The sequence below is a fragment of the Lathamus discolor genome, chromosome 3, assembly GCF_037157495.1.
Source record: "Lathamus discolor isolate bLatDis1 chromosome 3, bLatDis1.hap1, whole genome shotgun sequence".
Classification (NCBI taxonomy): domain Eukaryota; kingdom Metazoa; phylum Chordata; class Aves; order Psittaciformes; family Psittacidae; genus Lathamus; species Lathamus discolor.
The window spans coordinates 23,257,159-23,277,427 of NC_088886.1; the positions used below are offsets into that span (position 1 = coordinate 23,257,159).

Sequence of the window (20,269 nt, forward strand, 5' to 3'; positions counted from 1 at the left end):
ATTTTTTTGTTAGGCACACTGGAATCATCAGCACATTGAAACCGAAGAGTAGCTCAAACATGCACAATCTTTAAAATATCTGAAAGCAAGAAGAGTGGGCAAGAGCAGTAGTAAAGAGTGGAAACCCAAACCACAGCTTTGAGGTGTTTTAATGCATCTGGTGCTCTACTGAACATATACCCTACATAGGATCTAAGAGCAATAGGCCAAAACAAATGCCAGGTACAGCACTGTGAAAATAAAACTCAGCTTTATTAAAATCATGAAGCTGACTGACTTACGAAACATTTTCAATCAAAAGAAAAAAAATTACAACACGAAATGTCAGTCAGAGCATAGAACTAAACTGCTAAACCCAGCAGCTTTCTAGAAAAGCCAAGAAATTGAGTAGTGCCTGAAACTCATTTTGAAGTAAGCCAGGATTTGCTGTTTCATTGATCATAATATTCATGAACATTCACAGTAAACTGGAACTTTAGCAAAGGTTTTCATTGCAGTACCTACTGAGGATGATGATATGGAGACATTTTTGGACACTGATATATATATGAACATGAGTTTAATTCAGTGAGAGACAATGCTGGCTTCTTAACATGAAAAATGCTTCATAGTTAATGGCCATCTCTTTCCCAACTACAGTGCCACACAGATGGAGACAGAATTTGTATTTTAACTAACCAGAATAATTAGTTATATTATTCTATCAGCTTGCAATTAATGCAATAACCAATCTCTGATCAGGGAAGAGGGGAAAACGAATTCAATACAGAACTGCCAGCAAAGAAAACATCTTGAACGCCATCCGTTAGCACAAGAATCAGCTTTGCTGTCTATGTCAGAACTACCAACACTGCTATGCAGTGGCACACAGCTAGAAAACTACTTCTGGTAAAACATGTTTAAGCCTTGATATAAAGATCCAATGGTTCAGAATTTGGATTTGCAGACTGGAATGAACAAAAGCCCATATGGTGATATAGATTAAGTCACAGAAGAGAAAAGTTTCAAGTCTGAAGAAGGTCTCTACCTTTATTTTTAAACGTAAGTTAGAAACATAATATCAAAAAACACCCACTTAATTATTAAACCAAACCAAATCACCAACACCAGAGGGAAAGTCTGACACCTCTGCGTGCAGTGGAGATTGTACCTGCTGGCCTTCATGTGGCCTCGATAGCCATTTCGTGACACTCTTGTCCCCGGACCGAGAGAATGGTACAACCTCTTCCTGTTGGATTCCATTATAAATTGTACGTATTACATATACTTTCATTCACACAAACAGCACGACTGCTAAAACAGCATAGTATTTTTGTGTGTGCACATCACAAAGCCACTTCATCCATTTAAGAAACAGAGGATAATTTTATTTAGAAAAATGCATGCAGAGGTAGATACTATGTTGGTTTTTTACTTCATCAGACGTTCTCTTTGTCAGAACTCATAATACTGAACTGTTTTACTGGCAGAGGGAATTCTGAAAGCAAAATCTGTATCTAGTTTGTAGAAATTAACTCAATGTAAAGTAACCATTCTGACTTTGGATGTCATTACAAAAAAAAAAAAGAAAAAAAGGTTTCAACTTCTATTAGTATGCACAAACACAAGATGTTGGGCTGAAAGGAATCAAAAGCACTGTCAAAATATGCGTGTTTAAAATACTGTATTAAGTAACACTGAAATAAGCTAAGCAATATTTCAATTCTCCAATTCATATAAGCTTTAAACTTTACATATAAGATTCACATTTTTGTCCTTATCCTGATCTATACTGCTATCCCTAGCCAAGAATTGTGTTCTAGACCTGCATTTTGAATTCTGCTTCACTTTACTGAATCCTATTATTCGGGATCAGACCCCTTTGACAACTGAGTTTAATTTATGGTAACAGAAGCACAAGCACTTTGTCCTGACCTATTTATTTTGTTTTTCTAGTTGCTTGTATTATGCTGTAAGATTCAAAATCAGCTCTAAATCTGCAGAAGCAGGCACGTTAAGTACAAGTTAAGGCAATTATGTACAAGCCTAAGAGAATTTTGTAAGCAAAATCTCCTACATAGTATAAATCTAACAATCTGTCACCTGTAAGAGGGGCTCTGCATTAGTTGGAAATTGGGCAGTATTTCTCAGAATGGGAAACCTAAACAAGTAGAATTTTCATGTTTCAGTCTGAACTCAGAATAGCACACAGCAGACCAAACAGGCTTAAAGAAGGGATACAGTAAAGGTCAGCAGCATTAAACAAGGATGAGGGGTATTTCTGTTTGGTTTTGTCATTTTTTTAATTATTTTTTTTTTTTTTTAACCAGCTTGAACTATTGCCTTTGTTGCAGGAAGAATTATCTAAAAGATACTAATGAATTATGATCTTCTAATCTAGCCCAGAATTTGCCATCGTTTGCTTTTCAACATAACTGTACCTTCAAATTTATCAATATTTTTAAGAACACATTCAAGATGTAGACAAATAAAGCAGTAACTCAGTTGAAGGAATAAAGGTAATATAGGCTGTATATTTGTGTGTGCATATATATTTCTTACCTTTAATGGGTTTTTTTGGTTTTTTTTTTTTTTGTTTGTTTTTTTTGTTTGCATAACAAGAAGGCTATCACTCTTGCATTCATGCTATTTGAGGGAAATCTATTCAGGAACACACAGGATGACAACCAATGAAACTGAAGTGCCACTTAGTATACTGCCCTTAACACAATGTAACTGTCAAGACTTGGAATTAAAAGTCCTTTAAGTAACTTTGATTAGCTTAAGGGGACACCCCAATGCTGAAAACTCTGAAGTTTCAAACTACGTTTCCGTTGCACCTAAAGAATCAGTGACCCTGCTTCTCACCCCTTCAGCACTTCTAAGTTACAAACAACAAGAGGGCCAGGAAAAATCAAAAATATTTGTTACAATTCCTTCTGTTACATAGGGAATTTGCATATGGAGTATCTTATTTCTTTAAGTCCTCCTACCCAAAGATCCTGTTCCTAAATCACTGGGAAATATTGAATTCCCACTGACACTGCAAAGGAAGTAATCATTAGTAACACGAGATGTATCCCAAGTTTGCCAGTAGCTGTTCGTTCCAGATAACGAATGCTTTTCCCTTACTTAGACTTTCATAACAATGGAAATTCACTGTATAGATCAAGACTAGAAACCCTCTTGAGTTAACTTGAATTTTAACATTTGCATGTCAGTGTATTACCTATGAAATTCCAAAATGTGCTTCATCAAGGAACAGACACAAGGTTGCTGCGTCTAGGAATTTCACACATGATGTTTTGAATGTCTGTGAGGAACCCAAACCCTCTCCCTGGAAGCAGGCAAGAAAACTCACCTTGAAAAACATACAACTTCAAACTGCATTCTCAAAGAGATCTCTCAGAAGAAAGTACTGAAGGTTAAGTGGGATTTGGAGGAAGAATCTTCTGACATAATTGTCTGACATTGAGCAAACCTTTTAACTAGGGAGAGTCTGGGCCAGCCAGTTTTCATTAGGACAGGGATGAAAACTTCTGCTTTGTCTCAGAAGTCCACTCAAAAAATTCTGGAGCTGAAGCCTAAGGCTTACTGAGATTTGTAAGTTTCTTATGCTACTGAGGTAAAAGCACTTCAGTTCATCATTTTGTCTAGGGTTTTTCCACATAACTTTTTAGCTTTGAGAAATGACTGAACTTGATTAATTTCATAAGGCAGCAGGGAAGGAAAAAGCAAGAAAACCTTCTGCATTCTGCAGGCTGCATCACAGAAGTTAGAAATTTTCTTTCTGATCCAATTTTCTTTCTATGCCCATATGGAATGTCCTTATTGCTTACATAATGGAATCGTAACGGCATTCTTCATGTATACAATCATAATGTCATATTTCATATGTAATGAAATATCAAAGAGTGCACCTTTGGCACAAAGAGATTTTCAAAGATTTTTCCCAAAATGTAACACAGACCTTCAACTGCTTCAACGAATTCAAGCAGAATACAAGTTTTGTGGTAACAGTTCCCAACCATGAAGAGAACGCGCTTTGACAAAAATTTCTTCAAAATATGTCATCAAAGCACAGTAGAAAAAAATCATCCATGGCCACTCTGAAGCTGATGGATTACCTGAAATTGAATTATACAGGGAAACTACGCACTGTATTGCGCATCTTAACTCAGGTGTGGGAAGATGAAATTTCCAACTGTTACTATATAAAACTACAGCTGTTAGTCTTTTTCCACATTCTCAAATTCAGCATGGGAAGATTGAAGCAGTCAGTGTCACCTGAGCATTTGCAGGTATTGGATAAGGAGCAAAATGTTAATTCTAGACCACAAAACCAGACATGAGCAAGGGGCATTTCTGTGTTTTCCCATGTAACACAAGGGCAAGAAACAACGAAGTGAAGAGCAGGTGAGAGAGAAAACAGGTGACAGCATCAATGAGAAGAACAAAGGGACAAAGAAGAGATGAAGTAATTTACGGAAAGTGAAAATGAAAAGCAGATAGGTCATATGAATAATACACAAGATACACAAATATATAAAACCAGAAAAATCATTTGGGGGTTAACTGTACTCTGGTTGAGCTTTTTAGAAGAATGTGTGCAATGAGTAAGCATCCAAATATACAAAATCCCTATTAACTACTAGTGAGCAAAAGGTACATGTCTACTGCTTTACCAGATCCAGTGACATTACTACAGCTATTAATATTCTTACATATAGAAAATCTCTAGGTCACTAAAATAAAGCAACATTTTCAGGACTGAGTGAAAGACTGTAAGTAAGGTCTAACTAGAGAAATGCAGGTCAAAGCAGTTTTTCTTACCTTTCAAAAGCAGGCCAGGAGGTCTCTTCACTGAGTTCAGAACCATCACTACTACCTTGAAAAAGATAAGAATGAATAATAGTTTATTTCAACATCTACGATCCATCTATTTCACTTATGTCTGTTTCTACTCATTTTATTTAAGATCAAATGTATAAAAAACACTTCACTAAAACAGTTCAATGAAAAATATTTTGTGATTTGCTTCAGGAATTTCACATAAACTGAGCTAGAGATTTGAAGGGACAGGTGCACATTAGGAAGCTGAAGGAGTGCTAATAAATGGGAAAGGCACTTTCAAAATTTAAAGAATGTCCTAAATGCACATTTGTCTGATTAATACAAAAAGCATTTAAAAAGAAAGGTCACTAATTTTAATAATTCTTTAGGAAGACAAACATTGTCCTGACAGAAGTGTAAATTCACAGTAATGCGAACTCATTGCTGACTCTTCAATACATTAGAAGGCTTTCCTGATTTAGAAGCCCTGAACAATTTTTTAAAGCTATCTCCCACTTACTATATGAGATCACAACAGTTATTTTTTCCTTCTGTGCTTCACAAAGTAATTCAACATTTCTGCAAGTATTTTTTTATTTTAAAAAAGTAGACAAAAACCACAAAATCCAAGTATCTGATGTAGCCACTCATGGTAGGGCCATAAATAACAAGCTAACTTTACAAGTATAGTAAATTTTAACAGCCTGAAAATTAGTATTTAGATACAGACACTAGGCAGTTATCTGTAAGTGTTCTTACTCCATTGACTGTATATATTTATCGGCAGCCATTCTAGCTCAACAAGGCAGGCAAGTAAATACTGACTATAAAAATAATCACAAGTTCTGTTCAGCACAGTTTACATCTGACCAGCAACATGGTCTCTTCAAACAATTAACATCATTTGGGGATGAAAAGACAGAATCATATGTGAGAGAACCCAGGCACAATTTTAAGCAGGTATTTTGGATAAGACCTCTGAGCTGACTGTTTCTGAGGAAGACTGTTTGAAAGAGTATCTTCTAGTACTGTGATACTTTCAAGAGGTGGAATGACAATTAGGAAGGTAAGTTTCAAGTATGATGATTTCTTAAGAAAGAGAATCCAGCACACCCTGGTCTGTTGTAAAGACACGAATGAGTTTCTTGAGCCATCTGAACACCAAGGAGTAGAAATGAGAGAATGGCATGATCAGGAAGTGAGTAACTGATGCTACTATCTCGTGCACTTGCATCATACTAAGGCACAGACTGCATTATTCTAAGCAAATGTAGTACTCCAGTACAGCATGGCCTTGACAGAAGGCTGTGGATCAGAAGGCCTGATCCACACCTGCTGAAATGGAGAGGTGCTCCTGTTTTTTTCTACACTGTCTTGGTTATTTCTGTACTGTACTTGCCTACTGTCGTAGTTTAATCCCAGCTGGCAACTACACACCACACAGCTGCTTGCTTACTTCCCCAAATGAGTAAAAGTGAAAAGAACCCTGGGTAGAGATAAAGACAGTTTAATAGGTAAAGCAAAAGCCATGTGTGCAAGCGAAACAAGGAATTAATCCACTACCTCCCTTCAGCAGGCAGGTGCTGAGCCATCCCCAGGAAAGCAGGTTACATCACATACAATGGTTAGTTGGGAAGACAAATGCTATGACTCTGAATATCCCCTGCCTTCTCTTTCTTCCCCCAGCTTTATACCGAGCATAGCATCATATGGTCGGAAATACCCCTTGGGTCAGCTGGGGTCAACTGTCCCAGCTGTGTCCCCTCCCACCTCCTTGTGCACCGCAGCCAATGGCTACTGGTGGGGCTGTGTGAGAAGCAGAAAAGGTCTTGACTCTACATAGGCACTACTCAGCAATGCTAAAACATCCCTGAATTCTCCACGCTGCTCTCAGCACAAATCCAAAACATAACCCCATACTAGCTACTATTAAGAAAATTAACTCTATCCCAGGGAAAACCAGCACAACTACTCATGTATTTTGTAGTAATTCTAGCTCAAAGGGACCTTGAGAGGTCATCTTATCCAACATTCTGGTGCAAACAAACCTATATATTGATCATATCACTGAGGGCCTCATCTAGTGATGTTCTTCAGGGAGGCAGAGTCTACAGTTTCTCCGAGTAACCTGTTTCTGAGTTTCACAACCTGGTTGTAAAAAAAGTTTTCCTTACAGGTAATGAAATTTTCCTTGTTGATACTTGGAGAAGTCAGTCCTGCAAAATGATGCAGTCATTCCTGTTTCCCTAGTCATCCAGCCAATGCTGAAGTTATTAGGGACACTCAGAATCTTATTTATTTCCTTAACACTGTATAGACTTAGTTTTATATTGACAGGGATACAACACTAAACAAAGTACTCGAAATGGGAAGATATAAAAGCCTGTGTTCCTTTCTAAAATTGCAAAACAATCTAGGGCAAAAGAGCTGACACCATCTTTCAGAAAGTGATAATCCTTGTTATAATATTGGTATACTTCTAAAAGTTAAACTGGGGGGGATTATTTGGGGGATTCATAACAAAAAGTTTTATTTAAAAAGTTAAATATATACAGAATTTGCCAATTACACTTTAAAAAACAATGTTAATTTGGAAAAAAGTGGGCCAAACATCAGTTATTGATTTAATATTTGTTGATGCCTACACAGGTTTTAAAAAATTGTAATACAGACCTAGAAAAGGTTAAATTTTAGCGTTTGACTAGTCTTCTAACATCTATATAGATCACCTTTAACAGGAGAATTTAGATTCTAAAAAACTCGAGGATTTTTTTCCACAACAAAAGTTATCATACTAAAAAAATCGCTTTCCCAAAAAGAATATACATTACATCCCTCCCTTTAAAACCAAACAGAGGTGAAAAGAGCTGTTTTTAACTTAGTAAAAGTTAGATGTCTAGCCAAATTCTGTTTAAACATTAAGTGCTCTATTTGACTATCATTTCATCTGGAAATATTTCATTCATTTAGTGCTTTAAAAATATATCACCTTCTTAAATTCTTCTGAAGTATGTACTCAATATTTGAGTTTTTCCAACAACCTCAAGCTGGTCTTCAGCTTAAACTTTCTAACAAATCCTGTGTAGCCTAAGTCCCTTCTATTAAAAAATGATCTACACAAATTTTGGCTTTATCTAAGAAGCCATGTGACAAACCACTATCTTGCTAGTTTTCTTTATCGCTAATAAAATTTTAGATTTCTTGTTTAGGATTTTAAAAAGTATATTGGTGTTGTGCTTATTACTTAACATGAAGGCTTTTTCCTACCTTAGGAATAACAAAAATGATCATGTCTGAGAAGTTTCAGGGTTGTTTACACAGAGCCCTAGTACCGCAGCTGAATACAGACATGAATTTTCTGTTTGCACTGTAGGTGCATATAAATGTATCTATGCTACAGCCACACAAACAGTGTGCTACTAGGTTCCTAGTTATGTGATAGGTAATGCCTGTATCATCGCATACCCCTGGTCATGGTATCCATGCATTGCTGAAAGTCTGAGGATGCTGAACATTTAACACAGGCTTCCTTTATCCAGAAGTTGGTCCCCAAAGTTAAACAGGTGTTAATATAAACAAACCAACCCAAAGAGTTTAAAAACTATTCAGACTAAAAATTCTTTCCCTCTTCTCAAATCTGTAACTGGCGCTCTCTTGGCTACAGTTACACAGCGTTTCCAGACCACCAGTAACAATAGCTGGTGACTGACCTGATAGGGCTTGAAATTTAAATGTGTAATCACAAAAAAGTTGCCAAGAGACCTGAACATGAGTTGCCATAGCACAATATAGCCCAGCTAACATCATAGAAATGGACTCCATGACCTAGAAGTTATGCTCTGCCTTGTTGAGTCTATGACCATAACAAAAATCCTCACTATATTCTATTAGTTAGTTACCATTTAGCTATTGTACAGTAAAGTTTAAATAGCTCAGCTTCCATTGCTAGTTAACTAAGAATAGTGTGAAGACCTGCAAATGACCCAAGCAAGATAATGTTAGAGAATCAGCACAGACTTTTAATACCATCATTGATAACGAGTTTCATTGTTAAAAATCAAACAAGAGCAAATAACCAAATGTAGAAAGACGGGGCAGAAACAGAGGGTTTCTGCAACTATGTTAATTGCAAAACACTCAGAGCACATGCCTTGGACCAAACAACACTAATAAGGATTAGGGAAGCAATAGGGTGCTAGAACTGTATATCCCTCTTCTTCTCTCAAATTCAAGCACTTACATGTGCAGTTTTAACCTAAAATATTACCCAGCTTTTATATTTACCCTATCATTAATAGGGCAGTAGTACACAATAGCAAAGAAGGTTATCCGCATTTAGGCCAAGAGGCAGACATCTATATACTCACTTAAATGGAATGTAAAAACCTCAAACACATTTCTTCTGCCTGAAACCCTACCCAAATGTTGATCTTCTGACGCAGACTGTTGGTGAATCAGTCCTAAACACCTGAACAGTACACTACAGGGTAAGGAATCAAACATACATTGGCTGTGTAGAGCTCTTCCTTACTGTATAGGCTGCCAAAAACCTGAAAGTAAATGCAAATAGTGTATACCTACACCTATACTTTGTTTATTTAAAGAGAAATATAATCCCTTGTAGAATTCAAGTACTTCAAGATGGTGACTTAATAGAGGAATTCATTAAAATGCTGATATTCTTGTACGCATTTTATGCCAGCTTAGGTTTAAAATGTTTGTACAAAGGCACTTTCTTAACATTAACTCACACCAATTTAAAATACCCTTCTTTGACTCTGCAGCATTAATTTCTTTGATTGCATTAGAATAAAGACTGAAGTTATTCTTAAGTGGCTGGAACACACAAATAAAAGCAAATGCTCAAGAGCCTTAGTTTCTCCAGAGCTTTCATCCATAGCATTGTAGACTAGGAAAAATAAGTGGTAGACAAGAAATAGTTTGAGTAAGAAAACACTCCAAAGTTAGAACACCCTTTAAAAGCCCCCAACACCTTCTAAACAATATTACTTTGCAACCCATACATTAGGTGCTGTAAGAGGAGAAAAGTCACACAGAAGCAACATATGAAAAGAGGGGTCTATTTTACATTGTCCCTTTGCCTCTACAGCTTTATTTGGACAAGTAGCCATTGTAAACAAATTCACGTTCAGAAAAGAAATTCAGTAACACAGCTAAGCCAAATTGTTAGAAATGGTGGAAATACAAAACATCTGAGAACATTAATTGAGCTGAACATTGCTGCAAATATACTTCAGAGTACACTTAAACGAGAACACTTAAAAAGTGTAAGAAAAACCAGGGGGCATTAGAAAGACATGTATTCTGATGAAAAAAATGAATAAAAGAATGTTTCAAACTATTTCTGAGTGGAACCACGATCTAGTAAAAGCATCTTAATTTATCCTACTTTTAGGCGAGAAGGTGACAGCAGACTAATACATGCAGGAGAATGCATGCACAGGTGGTTCCCTCAACCCAGCCAAGAGCAATGCTAAGACCTCAGAAGGGCAAGCTCGCTTTTTTGAAAGAGTGTATATAGTGACCTCACCAAAATGAAGGGATCGCAGAACTATCTTGTAGGTTTAAGACTTACTGATAGCAAGTAGGGGGGGTTCTCCATGAATTTTCACTGCAAAGTAAAAGCATCCATCCCAATTTACTAAAAGCAGGTGTTCTGAACTGTCTGCATAAAACCAGATATATTTTCACAGCAGTACTGATCTGTATGTATTTTCATGTGTTATCTGTCAAAAGTCTCTTCTGAGACAAAATAAAGTGGGGATTTAAGATCAAAGTCATATCACCTCTTTTTAACCACCCACCTAAGAATGAGATGAATCATATCTTTGAAGATATCAAAATCTATGTGATTATAAAGAGCTCAATTACAGCTATCTAAATTACAAAAGTCTAAAACTTAGAAGAGACTATTTCCTCCTATTACATTCCTGAATTAAAGAGAACATTTCCCATCTGATAATTGTATATACAACTGGTCAAGTGTTTCTTCCCTCTAATTAGGATAGCTTTGGCACTGCTGGAAGATTTCTCACTTTTGTTTAGATAACAAGCACCTATGTTATAAAGTAAAATGGCAACAGAACCAGGCATACATCTTCCTCACTCTAGCATAATAAATGACCATCTGTTGAACACTTTCTCATTGTTCTAGGAACAAGAACTGTTTTGACCCAAGCACAGAAAATTAATGTAACAGGGACAATATATTCAGTTTGAGTTTTATGTTTTTGCAGAATGTGTTGGATGTACACAATCAGGCTCCAGACCCTGAAATTAAGAAAATAATCTGATACAGATCTCTGATCATGGCTGCCATGTTACAGATTGGCCTGTTTTCAGGAATTCCCATACCTGGCTCACTTTCAGCACTGCTGCTGCTGCTGCTGCTGTAGGAATCAATCATTGTAAAGAAAAACACACTTAGCATACCCCTCACATCTGAAAGATTAATTACACAGGTGTAAAAAATTTGCATACTATGCACCATTCCCAGAATGGATCACCGGTCTTTCCCAGAATAGAATCAAAATTGTCCATCATCACTTGAATTTAGAGACACAGAACAAAACTTCATCCAGCCACGAATCTCAAACCTAAGCTCTGTCTGATCTCTATCACAGACTGAAAGCTTCTATCACAGGAATAGCTGAAGAAATCCAAGTGGAAGAGTCCTGATGTATCTAAAGAAGTTGGTGTGTTCACCAGTGGAAAAGAAACAATAGTGTAATGAATCTTCATAACATGCCTATAAATTGTTTCACTGAACTGTAAATGAACTACAGTAATCTGTTAACAGCAAAGGCAACTTTTCTGATATTTGATGTAGTAGCAGATTATATCACATCCTCCAATATGAAAGGATTGGAAAGGTCTGAATAACCCTGAGCCCTCAAAACACAAAAGTGATCTAAAGTAGTATCACAGTTGTCTTTAAGGTCACATTCAAGGTGCTGGCATATCAGAAACACTGTCTCTGTTTTGAAAAGGGACCATTTATCCAAAATGTTAAGTCCCATGTAGGCTCATATCTAAGAAAAGGTAGTCCTGTTTCTAGAGCAACAGCTTTAAATCTACATTTATGTGCAAGGTGAGGAATAACACTCTTTTCAGTACACACATTCAGAAGAAGTTTTCTTGACTGTCTTTTGAAGCTGTGCTGTAGAATACTGTAAACCTCCTCTCTGATGCAGTGACCATACTATTTCCAAGTACTGATTAAACAGACTACTTCAAACACGGTGGAGGAGCTTAGCAGCTTCAATCAACTTCCTTAAATCCTGCTGAAGCAGCAGTACAGAATGCCAGACAACTTTCACTTCCAAGAATTCATCAGTAGTAAATACTACAAGCCTTCAGAATTTACTCTTCCTCCATATGTATTTCTAGCACCTCTGCTAATTTTCTGTGTCATTGAAATTTTCATCATCAAGAAGCAGCAAAAATAACTATGACGCTAAACTGTCAAAAGAATGATAAAACTGAAGTATCTAAGTATGGGGAGGCTGGAGGTGGACATGAATGAAAGTTCAAGTTCTAACCACAAATGCTGATCTTACACAAAATACATCAGGTAGCCGCTTTACAGACAATTTATAAAAGTCTTCTCTCTGTAAGACTTCCAACCACCAAAAGTGACTTTTGGTCACATGGGTCATGCCTGAGCTGATAGGGTCATGCCTGAGCTGAGCAAGAGAACAGACTTGAAAAATTCAGACATGAGACAGATTAGGAAAACACTGTATTCTCCAAAATGTCTAGATGACAACTGGTTCTTAATTGTACCTCACAAAAAAACCTGCTTGTGATAGGCTCTAATGGAGGTAAATAATTTACCCTGGAAAAAAAAAGATCAACTGGAGACCAGTTGCTTAGATCTTTAGACAGAAAACCTCAGTAAAAAACTGCACTGAGAAAAGGACATTACTGCACCTCCACAAGGGTGACAAAAGTTCAGTTCTCCTGTCCTGTGCAACCTCTGAGAATGCAAGCTGTCAGTAAGCCAATGAGAACTACCATATCCGCTGGTTGATTTTGAAATGGCAAACTTTGCCAAAGCAGAAAGCCTGTATAAAGCAGAGACTGGCACTGCACATTTAATAATGAAAGCTGTCTGATGTGAACAGACACTCTGACCCTATCAGACTAATAATTTTGAGAAAAAGGACTGTGATAGCTCCATTTCCGAACTCTGGCAGAATTAGGTAGTTCCGAGAAGCACTTGCCCTGCCCTCTGTCCACTTTGAGGATCTGTGCAGAACAGCAAAAAAGAGCAACCGCCATCACATAAGAAACGCAGGAAGCAGAATTTCTCAAAATAATAATATTCTAAATATTTGAAAATAACTTACCAAAATGAAGTAGATTCTGACATTTTTAAGTATCTGAAAGTTACACTGCTATCTACTCCTGATAAAAGTCAGGAGTATTTAGAAATCATGCTCTTGAAGACTGTCAGCATTTTATAATTCTCACTGTCAACTGGGTATGGCATTTTAGATAGAAATTCTACTACGAGACATTTTTAATTTGCGTTGATTGGGGGAGGGGGAAGGAAGAAAGACAGACACACAGAGAGAATAGGTGCCCTGTACTTCCCTCCACCTCCACCAAGGAAGAGGAGAAGCATCAGAAATTGTATCATTACGGAGGATACAAAAAGAAAAAAAAAAGTAAAAAAAAATTCTGCTTCTTTATAATTTGTCAGTTCATGCGGTATAAACTATGCTGCTCTTCAGCTACATTTCTCAAATTTGCTCTATAACAGAATTGGTATTCTAGAATAGTACTTCTCTTGTACAATCACCAACTACTTATGCTAAAGCTTTTTAAAAGACCATGTACCGTGCAGGTATGCTTACAGTTCCTACCTATTGATATTCCACTAGAAAGGGTGGAGCTTTCTGCCTGCCCTCGGGATGGGACATGAGGCTCCATGACACTGTCATCCAGTAGATGCCTTGGTCCTGCGTTGGGGAATGTTGCGCTTTTAAATTCAGCTGTATTCATTTTGTGTATGAAACTACAAATGAAAAGGAATAAAATTGTTACAGCGTTATCTTTGATACACTTCACAAGTTGTTTTAAGATCCTGAAGGCCTGCATGCAGTGTGTTCCAAATACCAATCTAAATCATCACTCAAGTCATAGATAAATGTGCATAAATTACATTATCTAGAGGGATTGCTAAGCTTAAAACTGCACAGCGCTCTTGGAGATAAGAGAAAGTCAGGAGTACTTTAAAAATTACTTTCAACATCCCGAGATATTTTTGTCCTTGTATAATATATACATAATTGAAATTAATGAGCTATAATCCAATTCTAAAAGATAAACTTACAAGTACAGTATACGTTAAGACACAAATTACTAAATAGCTACAACCTTGTATTTTGTAAAGAGGATGAGTGAATTAATGATTTAATGATCAAGGTATGAATTACAAGTACACCTATATAGAAAAAAACCCTGAAGCTATTGCTGTATGAAGTTATATGAAGTCTACAAGAGAGGTCTCACCTTATAAATACTATTAAAGCAATTAATTCAGTTTGAATTTGAAAGAATTCTACTGGCATTGAGTTGCTATAAGTGACTGTTTTGGCATTCATAACGAGCCTATTTTGGCTAACTCATTGGCTATTCTTATCATCATAACAGCTGCACAGTCTTATTTTGACAAATTCTCTTTGGCTGGGATACTACCATTATAGTTCTGAGCTTGCTCTCTTGCCGCAAATTGGTCTTTAAGTGAAGTGTTGCGTACAAATCATGCTACTTTAAAAAAGCGCTGCTTTTGTATTTACATGCTAAATCACAAAACTTAGGGTTTTCAGGTTAAGTGAAATGCTGACTTGTATCCCAAACTGTGACATTTCCTATGTCCATGTGGTATCAAGTTCCTGGGTGAGGGGGGTGTTGGTGGTAGCAAAGCTCCTTCAGCTGCAACATTTTTCCGTCTACTTTGTGGAGACGCTCCAACTTCCGAGCCTGGGAACAAAAGACGACATTACTCCGAAGTAACTTGAGAATTACTGTCAGGATTACTTCTCAGAACATTGTGGAAGACAAAAAATTCCTAAACTCAATTGGTAAGAGACAGCCTGTAATAAAACTTATTGGCATATTGATAATTCAAAGCCCTGTACTGAACATTTCTTGCACAGGATTAAAAATAAACACTTATTTCAAATAGACCATCTAGTTACAAGTATTTTGTAAGTCCTAAAGGTTGCTGCATTAGCTATGTTGACATTAAACAGGTCCCACTGATTCTATGTTTTGAAACTCCTGCCTTCAACCACTTTCAGTGTTGATAAAAAATAATGTACATTTTTGGAAGCATATTATACCATGAGAAGTTTAGATGAAGGCCTTTCTGTCTAGATACAATGAAGAATGAGTATTTAACAGCTCTTCACTCCAAATGACACTAACAAGTTAGTGCCACAATATATACAAGAATCTAAAAAACTTAGTTCCTTGAAAGAATTTGACAGATCACCCTTAGGCTTTTTATTACAAATATATAGTGTTTATACGTCACACTTCTTTATTAGCCTCAGGCAAATATTTTCCACATTCACAACTCAAATAATGCATTCGACAACCTCAAGTCTTCTCACGTTTATTAAGCATTTACCTACTAAATCTTCTCTGGAAGCAGCAGAGTGTGGGGTGCTGGTCCCTGGTTCTATCTTTAATGAAAGTCTGCATTAAAGAAGCATTAAAAATTACTTTATCAGGAAATAAAAGCAAATAAAAGTAAGTTTTTGAAAAATTAGGGGTTTTAATTTACAACTGAAAGCTGCCTGTCTGTAATTGCAAGAAACATTATAAAGTTAATACAAACTTTGCATGGCTATCTTTAGCACACACTATTTTCAAATACTCTTTATTTTGGTAGAAAAACAAAACAAAACAAACCAGACAGACATGCAAGGGCATAATGTAGTAAATTTGTCTATTACTTTGGTTCATATAGACTAGGACAGGCTTGTAATATCATGCTGAACGAGGACTGGACTCAAGAACAAAATGTTGGCTACAACACAGCCCTTGCAACGTCTTCTGTATCAAGGAGCCTGACACAGCTGGCATGACCAGCCAAAGCAGCCAAATAGCCACCAGTTGCCACGTTCACCCTCTGTGAACAAAAGCTCTATCTGAGCTGTTAAAAAGGTGTGGCAAAGTCACACTGTGGGAGGAGCAGGGGAAGAGGCCATTGCATTGCATTGGTGCCAGCCTCCAAGGGAAACCCATACACACAAGCTAGGATCTACATGACCCTGGAACCTCTAGCAGACACATGAAAATTACTGATTATACCACTACTCTAGCATAAGAATTAGAAGAATACGAAGTATACAACTGCTCCCCCCACCTGACCACAGTATTTATTTAGTTAATAGAAAAAAAAAAAAAAATCAAATACAAAGTGCTCGGCCAAGCCTTTTGTCTTTACTGGTCTAAAAGCCAAAATCCTTCTTTTGCATTTTGGAAAATCCATTAATTTGACTGCATCCATAATTCAAGCTTTTTCTTAAACGGGCACTTTTAATGCCATTTCCAACAACACCACAAAGAGGACAGAGTCCAGGAGCAGAGAACTCCCAGAAGATCCAGCACATCTTGTCCACACAGTTCACACAACTAGAATCTTTGAAATTAGTGATTTGGGAAAACCATCCACTTAATTTTGGGGAGAAAAAGTTTGGAATCTGACAGCTCCTCTCCCTCCCAAAAATCAGGGTACAGAACATTTTAGCAAAAAGGTAAAGCTGGATGCTTGCATATGTACATGCAGAGAAAAATTTACAAATCTTAGAAGGGAAGCTCAGTGTCTGAGCCCTTGTTAACTTTCTTTGACAGAAACTAAAAGGTCCCCATTTTGCTGCTTTTTTGTAAATTCAAGGTAGGGCTATTAAATGGTAAAACCTATCTGTTCCTCTAGTGTGCATAGCCCTCCCACCATTTGAACGTAGCTACACAAGCAACCAATTAAACACAAGTGAGGTGACACACTTCCCAGGCAGGCAGGATGGGAATAGGTGGGGAACCTCCTCAAGCAGATCAGCCAATGAACAAAAACTTTCTTCATATGCAATAGACTTTTTTGGTTTTTTTTCCTATCCTCAGGGCTTGTTCCTGTCTCTTGCCAGAGATTTACATCTCCCAGTTTTGCTGGATGCCAAATCACTTAATGCAGTAATAATCTTCTAATTAAGGAAGCAGAAACCTCTTTTTTGGGTGGTATCCTGGAAGGAATGGGGTAGGGACACAGATGGACAGTAATTCGCCTCTCGGAAATCAAGTGCTTACGTTTTACTAACACTGTATAACCCAATCAAGGAGAAAAACCATAAAATGAAAGCAAAATACATATGAAAGTGAAAGCCTTAAGTCACCCTCGGTAACGACTTGGGACTGGAACACACAGATGACTTTATTATGATGAGAAATGACCCAAGCTATCTCCAATCACAGGATCCATCTTACTGACTGAAGAGAGTTACATGTGAGCTGGAAGTACGCAGTCTTCATTAGTGAACACTGAAAGAGATCCGCAGATCAAATCAACAGAGCAAACAGACCTGAAAGCCAGGGCTTGAGGCAGTCAGGCATAGAAAAGGAAGGAGATATGCCATCCAGCATGCTGAAAACTGTCTTGAGCACAGGACCCTGCTGTAACCTCCCTATTTGCAGCTGGTGCATCTGAGACACATAATCCCCTGGTACAAGTGCAATCTTAAAAATGACAGCCTTTGTGTTACAAAAGTTACTTTATAATGAGCTACAGTCAGTTACAGCATTTCATACTTACTTGTAATTGTCATCTTCTACAAACTTTTGTAGTTCTTCTATGTACTGAACTGAGTTCAAATATTTTTGGACATGAGGCAACAGAGGAATATCTGGAGAACATATGACATTCATTACCACTGTCCCATTCATTGGTAAGCACAGTTATTTTCCAGAAACTATTTAAACAGAATCAGATCTCTTGCTTTTTTATGTGAGATGGAGATACAAACTACAGTCCCCACTGATGCTGCAATTTTTCACAGCAATTCTCATGCATTGAGCTGACATCCATAAAGCCAGGTATGTATCTCCCTTGAGCTGCTCTACTTAAGACAGCATATGTAAGGGAAAAGTGAGAGCGTGTCTTTGGCCAAACTAAAGGCCCAAACCTGGAACCTGAAGGGTTCTATCTGAGGACTCTTTCACGGGCCACGTTATCATTATATTGAGCTTTTAGTGAATCTGCAGTCCTGTGCTAATTCACAGTCCACCATCACAAATACAGGCTTACTAAAAAACAACTGTGAGGAGACCACCTTTGAAGGAAAAATATATTATCTGATTTATGAACAGAACTATAAATGTCCAAAAGACAAGCTGATCATATTTTGTTATCTCCAGTAAAAGTAATACTCCAAAAGCAATCCTACTATTTTTAGAATTCAGAGTCATAAGATCACGAAACACAGGGATACAAGTTAATGACGTAAAACTGCTGTTAAGAACAACACATTCCACATTTTCATCAGAAAATATGTACTGCAAGAATGTGTGTGATGTAACAGAAGGGTAATTTTATTCTGTTCCCTCACACTGACGCTCTGTCGTAACCAGCAATACCAGAACAAACTTAAGACTTTTGGACTGAGAGAATGAGGGAGAGCATGAACGGCATTCAAATGGGTTGGGCCTTACTTACACTGCATTACAGAAAACAATAAAGTGTTTGAAGTTGTTCTCTTTAATATTGCGATATTTACATACTAACTTACCGTATTCACACGACTGCTGTAAGTCTGAGATAATTCGAAGAATGTTGTTCATTAAATTTGTTCTTTGTTCGCTTTCCAGAATGCTCCCCGTTGATGGGTAGGCAGAGTCAATGTATGTCAAGTCTGACAGGTAAATACCTGAATAAGAATGAAAAGCTTTAGTGTCTTGCATTTAGCGGAAAAAAGCCTCACAAACAATATTTTGAAGAACTGCTGCTTTCACTGACGAATGCTCATGTAGGTTGACAACAGCACTGCTTCAGAAAAGTGTTCTCTATTTACCTGAAAAATGATTTTGAGATCTGAGAGCCTTCAGACCTCAAACAGTAATAATGCTTGGACCTACAGGAAAGTGCATCACCTTGCCACCCACGTCTGGGATTGAATTTGCATTCTCCTCAATCACTCAGTCCTTAGTTTTTTCAGACTTGTCTCAGCTGTATTTGCAGATACTGAGGGTGTAAAGTACAGCTAGGTTTCTGTATGCAAGTTTTCATTCTCTGCATGACTAGTCACAGTGGGAGGCAGAGAGGACCCTTTCTTCCTGCATCACACTCAGCATGTACTTGCTGACTCTGTCTCTGGCAGTGTAATTATTTCTAAATCTAACAGTAATTGCGAGGCCATGATCAACTATTCATGAAGCAGATCTTCTGCTATATAACCAATTAATTATTACTTTGACAAATATGAAGCATACTAAACACACAATGCTAAAATACACCATCAGAATTGCTGAAGATTTTAGGAACTCTACTATTTCATCCCTCCAATTCAATCAATAACAGCAGGAAAATTTGTATTCTCGATAATCCCTCAAGCTGAATAGGAACTTAAACTCAACTTGCAGCAACATGCAAAAAATTAACTAGGCAAAAAGCACACTCATCGAGATGCAGTACAAATCCTGCAGCTCTAAAGATCCAACAGCCTTATAGATAAGCCTCTTCAAGTCTTCTATCTGCTTTCTTCCCTATCACCACTGTCTAACCATACCACTCTTTCAATCCTTTGATCATGTCGAAAGGAAACTCCTCCTTACATACTAATGCTGTAGTCAAATTGTTTATTTCAAACCCAAATGCAACTCAATTTCTTGAAATTCACCGAAAGACCAATAATTTTTGTCTCAGCTAAACAAAACATATCCTGACCAACTCTGCTATTAAAAGGAATTGCTCTTCATCCCCTGCATCTTCCACAATGTATTAAAAAAATAATAAAAAAACCCCAACAACAACAAAGAAAACTTTAAGATTTTTAAGAAACTAATTTCAATAACAGGGAATTTCTAAAATTATATGCTGCTTCACCTCTCAGCCTTGTATAACCGAAGTCATAACAAGAAGTTTAACTTTACAGGTGGAAGACTATTAATACAACCTCACAAGAACTGCAGTTGTGTTTGTATAGCACCTAACCAGTACAGTTCTCAAATGTGAGCTGGGAAATTCTGGGCATTGCTCCAAAACCAACACATACACACGCGTGTGCACACACAGAAACAAATTAAAATACTTGTGGTTGAAAGGTGACATACAAAAAAAAGTGAATAAAAAGGTATTACACATGATCTGATATAGAACTACATTTCTCATTTTTCTGTTCTGCTAGAATCAGTTTATTTAAAAAATAAAAAG

The 20,269-nt window shown here is 37.1% G+C and overlaps 1 protein-coding gene across 5 annotated transcripts in view; it reads right to left on the bottom strand.

Moving 5' to 3' along the window:
- RALGPS2 (Ral GEF with PH domain and SH3 binding motif 2) overlaps positions 1–20,269 on the bottom strand; it is a 119,586-nt gene that overhangs the window by 14,246 nt on the left and 85,071 nt on the right. For 4 of the 5 annotated variants that reach the window (XM_065674101.1, XM_065674099.1, XM_065674098.1 and 1 more), the window contains exons 9-15: positions 18,630–18,767; positions 17,657–17,747; positions 15,476–15,543; positions 14,688–14,823; positions 13,704–13,855; positions 4,813–4,867; positions 1,151–1,228 (exon numbers count right to left, since the gene is read on the bottom strand). In XM_065674101.1, the coding sequence (XP_065530173.1) occupies positions 1,151–1,228; positions 4,813–4,867; positions 13,704–13,855; positions 14,688–14,823; positions 15,476–15,543; positions 17,657–17,747; positions 18,630–18,767 (718 nt within the window). The remainder of the gene's footprint in view (positions 1–1,150; positions 1,229–4,812; positions 4,868–13,703; positions 13,856–14,687; positions 14,824–15,475; positions 15,544–17,656; positions 17,748–18,629; positions 18,768–20,269) is intronic. The other variant, XM_065674100.1, reaches the window with a different exon arrangement.